Genomic DNA, 12,769 nt, shown 5'->3' with positions numbered 1-12,769 from the left:
GTTTATTTTCCCTGCAGCGTGTATATCCTGGAGAGAATGACGCACCAAGTTACTACTATGCTGTACGATTGTACATTTTAAGTTTATCGCCTACAATATTATTCTATTATGTTTTATTGCATTGATGTAATTTTAGAAATACAATAAAGAAATCAGATATTTATAATCATTTTCATTTTGAGTATTCTAAAACAACAATAAAATTGAACGCATTCCAAGCAACAAAGCTCAATAAGATCCCAATGTATTATTCCAAATATCCATCCAGCCATCCATCCATCCATCCATTTTCTATAGCTACTTAGCCTCACAAGGGTCGCAGGCTTGACGGTGCCTTTTCCAGTTGATGTTGGACAATAGGCAGGGGACATCCTGAGCTGGTTGACAGCCAATTGCAGGGCAAATTAAGACATACAACCATTCACGCACCCAAACACACCTAAGGGCAATTCAGTTTGTCCGATACAGTACAGTATGCATGTTTTTGGAGTGTGAGAGGAAGCCGAAGTGACTGGAGAGAACCCATGCTTGCTTTAGGGGAACGAAGCCAGCTGGAATTGAAATCGGGCCCCTTAACTGTGAGGCGGACGTGCTAACCATTCATCCACCGAGCCGCCCCATTCCAAATACAGTGGGCCCCCGGTTTACGAACTCCCTGTTTTACGAATTTTTCATCTTACGAACGTGGACCGCGGCGTTTTTTGTCCCCCTCTTATGCACAAACCTTTCGTCTTACGAACAATCCAACATGCCGGTCAGTATGTCCGCACTATTTTGCTCGCTTTGCTGCATCAACAAAATTAACTTTTCTCGCATGTCATGTTAACGCCGATATGCTATTGGTGTTATCAGGTCACAGTCACGGTCTCAGTCACGGAGATGCCGATATGCTATTGGTCAATTAAGGTCAGAGTCACGGTCTCAGTCACGGAGATGCCAATATGCTATTGGCCGGCATCACGTCAATCACAGAAATGCCGCTATGCTATTGGCCGAACGCCTTCATCTAGCTTGATGGCACAGCTGGTCGGTGTGTTGTGAAGACTTTGCAAACTTTATCTGTTAGACATGGCTTCTAAAATTGCTAGTGGCGGTAAAGGAAGAAGTAAGAGGATGATGACAATAGAAATAAAGCAGGAGATAATAAAAAAAAAATACGAAGGAGGCGAACGCATAGTTAACCTTGCTCGTGAGTATGACCGTAACCGCTTAGCAATCTTCTAAGGGCAAGACTTTCCTAGCCAGGGGACGGACCTCGGTCAACAATGAAATGGAGAGGCTTCTTCTAATATGGATTAAAGAGAAGGAAATCGCCAGTGATAAGTTCTCGTTTAAGAAAATAAATAAATAAATTCTGCGGGTTGGTTTCTGCTCCCGTCCGCCCCCACCCAGCTCAAGTCACGTCGCCCCAAAGGTAAATGTAATTTTTCCTTTGTAAATTTATTATTTAATTTGACTTTACAGTAGATTATGTTACGAATTTTTAATATGTGTTTAAAGTCGTGATGTTTTTACCTAAGGTTTTTGCACGCGTTGCACGCATTCACTAATTAACATAGGTTATCCATAGATTTGGATTTCCCGTCATACGAGCAATTTGAGTTACGAGCATAGCCACTGAACGGATTAAGTTCGTAACACGGTGGCCCATTGTAAATACTGATTAAAAATTGTAAATTCTTTTATAAAAAGCCAATTTGTTTTTAAATATGTGCCCAAAATGGAACGCAACCCAAGACAGTAAACAATAAAATCCCAATGTGTCATTCCAAACATATACCGACTGACTATAAATCCCTTCATAAAAGCTGACAATTTGTTTCTCAATATGTACCTATGACAGGGTTGCGGTCTCACCCATTTAACGTGACTTTTGTTTTCGGACATCTCTGAACAGCTTCTCAACGTCGGGCATATACGGTATTTTTTTTATTTCACCTAACTCATTACAAAGTAAACACGAAGGCAATGGAAGCAAATGATTCAGTCCAAAAACTGTTGAATCCTTTGTTCTACATGTTTCTCTTTTTCCCTTTGAGATCCAAGACCCAATCTTTTTCGATTTTCATACAATTTTGAAAAAGCTCCAGCGACCCACTAGGGCGGCGCGAAAGAGCCGAGAGCCGCCAGTTGCCAATGCCTGACTTAAACCAAGCTTAACAAACGAGCACCCAACATGCACAGAAGCAACTACACAAGTGTCAACATCAGCTAACAACTACATATATATAAATAATTATAAATAAAAAATCTTTTAAAACTATTTACATACATACTGTACATGTTTTGGGATTGTAGGTAGGGTGACCAGACATGCCAATTTAACCAAGACAGTCACAGTTTTGAGCGTTGTGTCCCAAGGTCTGACGGATTCCGCCAGCCCCATTTTTTATCCGACTTTTTTTTAATTTGTCCAGTCAGCAAGTCAGTTGCTTGGTGTATGTCAATCACACAGTTGTCATAGAGCAGTGGTTCTTAACCTGGGTTTGCTCGAAACCCTAGGGGTTCGGTGAGTCGGTCTCAGGGGTTCGGTGGAGCCTCCTCCACAGAGGTCCACCATTCATTTCGTGCGCCAGTAAAAAAAGTCATATTGCTGAAACTAGAATTATATCCTGCTTCCCTGTCTTAGAATATAAGATTTACGGTGTTAATGGCTAGAGTGAGCTGAGCATTTCTTACTTTGAATTTCTAATATAGAGTAGTGAAGTATGTTGTGCAATCCATTTTCAGTCTCATCAAAAAAGTTTTTGAAACAAATATTGTACTCACTCGTGATTAGAACTGCGTTAAATGAGTACTGACACAGTTGGACATCTCAAATACTCATGAGCATATTGCGGACTGCTGTGTGGAAACATTTTATAATTTATTTGAACAAACAAAAACAGAATAGCTGCATGTCAACTGAAGCTGCAGGGAGAGCATAGACATTTGACCCAGGACCGAGCAAAAAAAAGATCAGATAATCTGGTTAGTGCATTTACTTGTTGAGCACTGTCCAAATGTCATCCAAGTTATAGTCGTGTACTTTTTTTGTGTATATCCCAACTAAACAGATTGGTGATGGAAATCAAGACTTCTTTGACTCTGTCATGATGGATTGCCAAATACAGCTGATGTCAGCTGGTGTCACAGCCTGTCTGTCCGCCCACCTCATTCTCTATCACAAAACACTTTTGACCACATTCCAATAAATCAGTCCAAATTCCCACCAGGTGCAACCAATTTCCTGTACTGCAAAAAACCCTGCCTCTCCCTGCCAGTATCCCCCAGATCGTGTTGTGCTCCCATTCCAAGTATTCCTCTCGCCATTACCCTCGCTAACCTGCTCTTTCCTGCCTGTCCCTGTCGCTTGCCTGCCGACCATTCTTGACCGCTCGTGCCTCAATCCTGCCTGTCCCTGACAACTTGCTTGCTGCTGACCATTCTTGCCTGCTTGTGCCTCGACCCTGCCTGTTCCCGATGACTTGCTTGCCTGCCGATGCTTGTCTGCTCATGTCTTGACCCAGCTAATCCCTGATCAGCACAACACCAGCTGCCAGTCTCCCCTAACGGACAGTCAGCCCCGACTCACATCTGTCTGCCTGCCTCCTGCCCCTCACGCCCCCAAGAGCAAGCCAGCTGTTCCAACTTTTTATAAATAAATAGCCTGTTCCAGCTCTTATCTGTCTGTGCATTCTCCTGGTTTCGCTCTTCGATCGTGATATTTTGTTGCCTGTCAGAAATCCCCAGGGTCCACCAGAGGTCTGTTCTTCTGGGCAATAGAATAACAGAGGGTCAATTTCAACCTCTGGAATGTCACCTATTTACCTTTTGTCCTGATCACCTTTGAAGTCTCACCACCTCCCCAGGCTTACCAGAGCACTTAACACAAATAATTAGTGCAAGTTAATACAAGGTTCTTCTATATTAAAATATACCTCAATAGTAAACTAATAATGCAACCACCGGTCACCGGATAGATTAGCAAATAAATATGGTATTAATTCTTTCATTAGCATCTCAAAATTGAAGACCATGGTCTTCAGTCGGAAAATGGTGGAGTGCCAGCTAGGGACCAGGACTGAGATCGTGCCCAAAGTGGAGAAGTTTAAGTTCCTAGAGTCTCATTGTTTATTGAGGGGAGAATGGAGCAAGAATCTACTGGCCGATTGGTGCAGTGTCTGCTGCGATATGGACTCTGTATCGGACTGTTGCGCTGAAAGGCGAAACTCTCAATTTACAAGTCCGTCTACGTTACTATGCTCAGTTATGGTCAGGAGCTACGAGTTGTGACAGAAAGAACAAGATCCCGGATATGAGGAAATACTTCAAGGGTGTCTGGGCTCCCCCAAGAAATAGGGTGAGAACTCATGGTCGAACAGCTGCCATGCCAATGTTGATAAGAACCAGTTAAGGTGGCTTTGGCATCTGATTAGTATACTTTCAATATGCCTTCCCTGTTGATGCGTTCTGGACGTGTCCCACACGAAGGAGTACCCCCACCCACTCACCCAGGAGCTCATTGAAATGGCTGTGGAGAAGAAAGCGACCTCGGATGAATAGCAGGCGATATGGATGGATGGATAGATGGATGGATCTTAGTGAAAATGTATTCCATATTTCATTTTGCGAAATTGTAGTGTGCCTGTTATTATTTATGAAAATCGAGATAATTGTGGGAGGAAGCCAAGTACCCACAGAGAACACAAACATACTGTGAACATGAAAATTGCACGCAGCCACTCTCCTACCTTAAAATAAAATAAATATTAAAATGAATAAATAAAAAGCCCTTGTTTGTTGCCATTCACATCGATATGCATATGTCAGACCCTCTTTGCTGACGTAGCATTGAGCTGTAATGTAACTAAACAATGATGCACATGCCTCTGAAAGGCTTTTTAATGTTTTACAAGATCTGCACTTAAAATGTATGCAGGCACTTTAGGCGAAAAGGGAACTAAATAAAGCGTATGATGAGAGGCAAGAATGGCCAACCAGGAAAGTAGGTTTAACACTGCATGAGTACATGCAAACATGAAGCTCGATGAAATGCTGCCTGGTTTTGACTCACTGAGAATATATGTGGGTTCTCATTAAGCAACGGGTAAATTGATCATTAAGATCACCACTTCTGCTTCAATGAATAAAACGGTGCTTTGAGGAGAGTTTTGCTTTCTTGATTTAGCTACTCCCCATATCTGTAAAGCAAACATTGGCCCTCTGTAGTGGGATATTATTGTTCTGAGCTTGGGGTGGCACAGTGGCAGACTGGTTAGCACGTCCGCCTCTCAAATTGTGGATTCGCTTTTGTGGATTTACACAATTTCTGACCAAATTACTCTATGCCATATTCAAATCATCTTTTTGAGACCCAGCCTTTTCATTTGTGTCCACATGTCTCAGCAAGACACCAAAGTTAATTGCAACCCACCCAAACACGAGACATTAGAAAGGTCAGGGTGTCCTGAACTGAGCACGCTAAGACTTAAAAGGATACAGTAGCTCAAATGAGTCAAAAGATATAGAGCAAAAACAGATGTCCACTACAGTTAACACAAATTAATAGGCTGAGACTCAGTAGGATATTTAACATTTTCCACCTCATTTCAGGTATTTCTGTTCAATATTATTATTTAATTATATCTTTGATGTTTTTTGTCATTTTAATTGCTAATTTGCTGTTGCATTTTATCCATCAATTAATCCATCCATCATCTTACTTACTCATTATATTTAAAATAAATATAAAGCAGATTGTGTATACAGTAAATGATTGAATTATTTTATTGTTTTCGTGCTTATGGTGAGCCTCAATGACATTCAGTGTCCCACATATGACTAGTGCATCACCTAGAACGCTCAGTGAAAATCAACCCAGGCTGCTCTTGTTGCTGAATTCGATAACGCCAGATTAAAACAGGACACTTGTGTGCTTTGACCTGAATAAATGTGTTGCATTGATTTTACTCAGTTTTATTTTGTTAGGTGGCTGCACGGGATAAAAGCATCAGAATCCAGATAAACATTTTAAGGAAAGTTTACATCTATTTAAAAAAGCATACATTGATCCAGATAGTTTTATTGTGTCCAACCAACCACCTGACAAAATAAAATTAAGCAAATTCAACACGCATTTTTTTCCAGTGTAATCGCTGTGGATTGCAAACCATCAACAGCTCTCAGATATAGCTTGACAAGGGTATTCATAATCATAGAGTTTAACATGAAATAGATTTATAACTATATGAATGATCAGTATTATTGATGGTCCTCAAAAAGAAATCTGGCTCTGGTCCCCAAGGAGAATTGGGCTTGCCCTGATTGGGCCTCACATGATGTGATCAGGCATAGGCTCCTGCTTCTGCCAACCTGCAACCCTAATGCTAGCAAGTAATATCCAAATCAGGGTAAAAAAAAAAACGGATGATGGCGGTTCAATCTTCAAGTCTTGTTTGACTTAAAAAAAGATTTCGTCGAACTCTGGGATGCACTTGTATTTGAGGTTTAAACTTTGGAGGTTTTATTGTATGTGTGCTTTTTGCATTGGCAGCGACTAAGGCGGAGCCTACCCCCTGGCTTGTTGCGCAGGATCTCGTCAACGTGGACCACGACCACGTCGGCCACCGGGCTACCTGCCATAGAACCTGGACCTGTACGAAGAGACCGCTCAGCTAGCATTAAATACACCACAGAAAGGTAAAAGCAGTTTTACATGACATTTCATTTGCTTTATCTTACATTTTTCCCTCATCAATGCAGTGAATCATGGAGAAATTCATTTATGACAACCATCTCAAAAAGCCGCTCCATGTCCGCATCCTGTGCTGCATCTGTCACAATGAACCACTTCTACAGCAAACCGCTGGGAAGACCAGGTAGGTGAAAAGGTCAAACTAGATGGATATGCAGCACAAAACTTACAATGTCTCAGTTCAATTCAAGCATTAGTAATTATGAGTAAGTACATATGTATTCAAAAACAACCGAGAGTTTGGATATTTTTGATAGTAGTGCAGGGTGATAGTATTGATATATCGCGATACGAAGTAATGCAATGCAACATTCAATTTCATATACTGTGTAAACTTTGTAAAATACTTGTAAAACGGCATTGAAACCTTTTCTTTGTAATGTATATATATATATATATATATATATATATATATATATATATATATATATATATATATATATATATATATACTGTATATAGTTTTTTTTCTGTTGTTTTTTTTTTTTAAATATTATGAATCGTGTATATGTAAATCGTCCCAAGTGCTTTAAAAACACCACATCAAATGTTACAATACATTACCTTTCGAATGAGGCGATGTTCCAAAGCTAGAGTGGCAGCAGAAGAGGAGGGTAAACCGCAGAAAAAGAAAACCTTATCATACGAAGATAGCATTTACTTTGTTTCTGCCGTTGTGGTCATATCTTGGGCTTCTGCACAGTGTTAAAGTCATCCGTTGGAAGCTCCTGTATATGTTCCCAAGAAGCACAATAATATTCGGCAGCCATATTCACGAGCAGTAGAATCTCATGTGGTGTTTATTTCAAAAGGGATTTTTCATTTATTTTGCTTTATATGCTAAGTACATTTAAAAGTAATATAGTAATGTAGTAATACAAAGAATAAAGTACCTGCACACAAGTGAATGTGAAACATTGTTTCACATACTATAACAGGTGTCAATCTCTCCTTCAGGTTTCACCCATTCCAATATATCACCTCTAGGATCCCCATGTCCATCACCCCCCGTTCAGGGCACTCCTGTCTCCAGCCCAACTATCAAGACATGTTTAGTTGAACTTCCTGAGATTGCCAGGCCACTCACAGAGCAGACCCCTGGCTGTGTGGTCACCAAAAGTCACCACAGAGCCTTAACACACAGCCAGAGCGCCCCAAGCTCCACCACCCCTCATTGGCGACCTCCTTCACTTTGTAGCAGGTAAAAACAGCTTCACATTTGCATTCGTCAAATGCATTTTCTACAAAGGTTTTTGAAAGGTTTTGAAAGTGTAAGGCCAGTTTCCATATATTTGCTACGGACTGAAGATGTACGGATGTGACATTAAAATATTTACTGTACGAGACAACATTTCAGTTTTTATTTCAAGATAATCCCACCTGGAGAGGGGACACGATTAAGACCACAGCACCTTTTGTTTACAACCATTTATTCTTCATGTACCGTATTTTCCCCACTATAAGGCGCACCTAAAAGCCTTATTTTTTTAAAAAGCTGATGGTGCACTTTATAATCAGGTGCGCCTTATATATGGATCAATATTGAGATTGGGATTAGTAGATGGGGAATGAACTGATAAAGTAAGCTTTACCTGTTTCTTTTGTGCGTTTACAGTTGAACAAGGTTGGTCATATTGACTTGAGTTATTATGCTATTGAGAGTTTAGAGTTATTATTTGAGTTATTATTGTTATTACTTTGAGTATTACAATATTGTGATTGAAAGCGTTTTAAAATATGTCATTAATTGAGGGTGCGCCTTATAATCTGGTGCGCTTTATATGTGGGAAAAAGTTTTAAAATATGCCATTAATTGAGGATGCTCCTTATAGTGCGGAAAATACGGTAATCAAAAATACTGAAACATGGGATTGATGGCTCTGTTTTTTTGTGCTGAATAACATCCACCCTCAGACTATGATTATACTATATAGAGTGTACTAGTTAACAATATAATTAACAGAGACCTGTCTATGGGCCAAAAATAGACTATTATGAACAGAAGATTATGAACCTGAAGAAAGACAAAAAAGTCACTCTTATCGTTGCAAAAATATTAGCCATACAAAACTCAACCATTTGAATTGCCTCAAACACTGGGCTAGACCCAAAATCCACAGTTTCACCAGCAATAGCACCAATATCAGAGGTCCAAGCACAAAAGTAAAACTGCTCCCTTGAGGATATAAACCAGTGATTAGCAAGATCAATAGGACAACCCTGTTGGAATGGAATTTGCCGAAAAATACAGACAAGCTATTGAGGTGACTGCTCTTCAACTAAAAAGCAGCTCTTACTGTCAATTGTAACTTCATATTAAGCCACATCATCATTGACAAGATCATCAAGATAGAGATGCTCAAGCATATTCTACAGGACTACGAATAAACAGTTGGCCACCTCTCAGATTAGATGGTCTCAGGGAAGTTTTGAATCCAATCCGAAAATACTGTTTCAGTCATCATGTTAGTTTAGCAGCTAAAGGTTACAACACAGTACTTTTGTACCCTGTGTATCAATTGTCTAACTCTAACTAATATAAAATGTAAAGAAGTCTTAGTGAAAGACACTGGCAACTTGTTGAAAAAAAAATGAGATCAAGTTGTTCATAGCAAAGTTTACATTGGGATATACATACGGGACTGATAAAAGACATTTTGGCAAATATTTTTAAGAATGGAGTTAATTCACATAGTTGCTTTACAATAATGACATTCGTGCCACAAAGGGTGCAGCAAACGATGAACAGATACGCTATATATGAATAGAATACAATAGCAGTCTGTGAGGAAATGAGTCACTTGATTTATCAGCATGAAAAAGACAGGAAATGAGTCAATAATCAAAGAATGATCAAGATGAAATAATATGCATCCTATGCTCTCCTTTTATCAGCTGCGGCAGGCCATTCAGCAATCGACTCAACCACGGGGTAGAATCTATTGTCAAAGTAGACCGAATACCCCGTCCAGGTAAACAGCAAACATATGCTTATGTACATTTCAGATACTTAGGGTTCACACAGATGAAATGAATGTGTGTGAGTTTTTTTTTTTTAAATAAAGAATAAGAGTTCTTGTATTATATAAAGAATATAAAAGTTGGAAGGTGATTACTTATTTCAGTGGTTCTCAAAATGGGGTCTGCGGCCTGACTGCAGGGGGTCCGTGAAATAATTTGGGCTTTTAATTAAAAAAAAAAAAAAATATATATATATATATATATATATATATATATATATATATATATATATATATATATATATATATATATATATATATATATATATATATATATGTTAATTTTATTTTCTTTGATGTTTTTTCATTTAATTTTTTTTTTTATATTATTTGATATTTCTTCTATATAGCAATCAATTCAACCAGTTTAATATAGAAATGTAATATCTGTGTTATTTGTCAAATAGACTCACGTAATACACATTGTCATCGATGACCTTGATTATTTAGTCACTAAATATTTGGCAGTAATCTGTTCGGGGGGAATGGACCCAGTTCGTTAGGACGAGGCTTGCAAATTGTAGTTTTTATTTTGTAAACTTCACAATGGCTGAAAAGTAACATATATGTGTGTGTATATCTTTGTTGTCAAACTGAATATGATGGTGAACAAAAAGGGCACTTATGTTTGGTTTGAATGATTTTTGTTGTTGTTTTGTTTCTGCAAACATTTGCAATGGGTGTCCTTGGAAAATGTAATTTCCAAAAAGGGGTCCCTAACGCCAAAAAGTTTGAGAAGCCCTGATTTATGCGATATATATTGTACAAGGCAAATCCTCACCTGGAACCTCTTTGCTATGAGTGACCCTGCTGGCATCATAAAGCCTCAGGCAAATTAACGCCATGTCAGGTCTTTGGGACACACAAAAGCCTCCATCAACAACAGGTCATGTCTCAGGGAGGGGGTAGAGAACCAGATTTAGATTTTGTTTATCTATTTATTTTTTCTGAAATTTGTATGTGATTACTAAATTGTCCTTAGATGTGATTGGGTGCTTGAATGGTTGTTGGTAACTTGTGTGCCCTGAAATTGGCAAATTGTTGAGCTCCAGCATTGCTGACTGCATGTTTGTTGTTCCTGTCAGATGAGCGTGCGGTTGCCTCATCGGACTATGACAGCACCTACGACAGCACTTACGAGACCAACCACAGTGACAGCAGCGACTTTGCACAGAATGAGGAAGAAGCTGAAGCAGGAAAGAAGCTGTCCGAGTCAAGAGAAGGCTGCCGGGATTATCCGTCAGAGAGCATCGTTCTGCATCCCCTCCTTCCTTCCCCTGAGGTAGGCATCCATCTTTTTTTTGCTAGTAAGGCCAAAACACGTTTCATTCAATTATATGATTAGGGTACCCCGATGGCCTGGCAGTTACCACGTCCGCCTCTCAGTTCTGTGGTTCCCGGTTCAAATCTCGGGTCCAGACTTTCCATGTGGAGTTTGCATGTTTTCTCTGTGGTTGCATCATGGGATGTCACCGGTCATTCCGGCTTCCTCCCACATTGCGCAAATATGCATGCTAGGTTAATTAAAGACTCTAAATTGCCCATGGGTGCGAAAATGTGTGGAGGTTTGTTTGTATGTGGCCTGTGATTGGCTGGCAACCAGGGGGTGAGGATTGGCTCCAGGTCACCCTCTTCTCTGCCTGTACACAAGAAGTATTAATGGATTCATTTTTGAATCCTTATATATTTTCTTACTTTCATTGAATTTGAGATTCCCGATTCATGCTTAGAGGCATTACTGTAGAAATCAATACAACCATAACTATATTTTGTGCACGAGGTGTACTGAGTGATAATCTTGACATTTTTTACTATGGAAAGTATTTGAATATAGTATATACTGGCTGTTCAGCATCAGCAACAAACACTGGGCATCTGTTTGCTGAATTAGCGACAAGGCTCATTGATTTAGGACAGACGGACGTGCCGGCTAAGACAAATATTTATCCCAACATTTAGTCTGGAGTATTCAAGTGCTTCGCCCCCACCAAGCATGCTCTCGTTGCTGTTGAAGGTTTACACTCAAGGACTGTGAATTTACTTTGCAAATGTATAGGTTTATATTAATGGTGGTAAACACAAAAGTGTAATGTCATCAGCATTGGCTTTGGACAATGTGGAACAGTTCATTATTGGCAAACAGTAAAGCACATTAGTGTTAATTAAGTTCATTTCAAACATTATAAATTCCAAAAATTGTAAACTTTGTGACACATAATGCATTTTTTTATTCCTCAATACACAGAACAAGCTAATCCTGGCTCCAGAACCACTGGTGATGCCAGGGTTGGAACCTCTATTGAGTCAACTCAACAAATGGAATTTTCCAATTTTCAGTCTTGTAGAGAAGACTCGTGGAAAAACTGGCTGCATTCTTAGCCAGGTAAGGACTTGAACATACATGGGAACTGTCTGTGTAGCTCGACATCCTTGACAGATAAGAGTCTAACACTGACATATTGTATTTCATGGATTTTGCCTCCCTTTTATGTTTTAATTACTTCTATTCTGGGGTGGGTTTTTTATCTTGTAGGCATTCACTCCCGTGTGACTGGATAAGAATTTTAATTTTTACTTATTTCCACACACTTCTTTGCACACCACATAGCTGTTCTGTGTGTGTGTGTGTATGTGTGCCTTTATTAAAAGTAATTATTGCAATGGGATATTTGATTTAAGATTTTTTTTTTCAATTATAACACGATTTGCCATTTGGTGTGGCCCAGTAGTGACCGGAGAATTTTATCATGGCTATTACAGTAAATATGTCAAAAATGCATTTAGTCAAAATAAACGAAAACATATCGTTCATGACATTTCAATGGTTCTACACAGTTTATTTTTTTTTCTTATGCTAAAAAGTAACACATCAACATTGCAGGACTTACAAGTCTCTCCAAATATGATTCTTGCATCAATACACAGGGAGACAGGATTTTAACAATTACCCAACAACAAATTCTATGTACGATTGCTTACTTACTTGTAGTTGTTTTTTCTTCTCCTTTTTTCT

General features: G+C 39.2%; 1 protein-coding gene across 3 annotated transcripts in view; it reads left to right on the top strand.

Annotated features, from left to right (window-relative positions):
* pde3a (phosphodiesterase 3A, cGMP-inhibited) overlaps positions 1-12,769 on the top strand; it is a 59,355-nt gene that overhangs the window by 30,139 nt on the left and 16,447 nt on the right. For all 3 annotated transcript variants that reach the window (XM_088427520.1, XM_088427521.1, XM_088427522.1), the window contains exons 3-8: positions 6,536-6,681; positions 6,745-6,860; positions 7,694-7,937; positions 9,632-9,708; positions 10,842-11,038; positions 12,002-12,139. In XM_088427520.1, the coding sequence (XP_088283646.1) occupies positions 6,536-6,681; positions 6,745-6,860; positions 7,694-7,937; positions 9,632-9,708; positions 10,842-11,038; positions 12,002-12,139 (918 nt within the window). The remainder of the gene's footprint in view (positions 1-6,535; positions 6,682-6,744; positions 6,861-7,693; positions 7,938-9,631; positions 9,709-10,841; positions 11,039-12,001; positions 12,140-12,769) is intronic.

The sequence above is a fragment of the Hippichthys cyanospilos genome, chromosome 11, assembly GCF_059441005.1.
Source record: "Hippichthys cyanospilos isolate Australia breed blue-spotted pipefish chromosome 11, RoL_Hcya_1.0, whole genome shotgun sequence".
Classification (NCBI taxonomy): Eukaryota; Metazoa; Chordata; class Actinopteri; order Syngnathiformes; family Syngnathidae; genus Hippichthys; species Hippichthys cyanospilos.
This window is presented reverse-complemented; position numbering and strand designations above follow the sequence as displayed.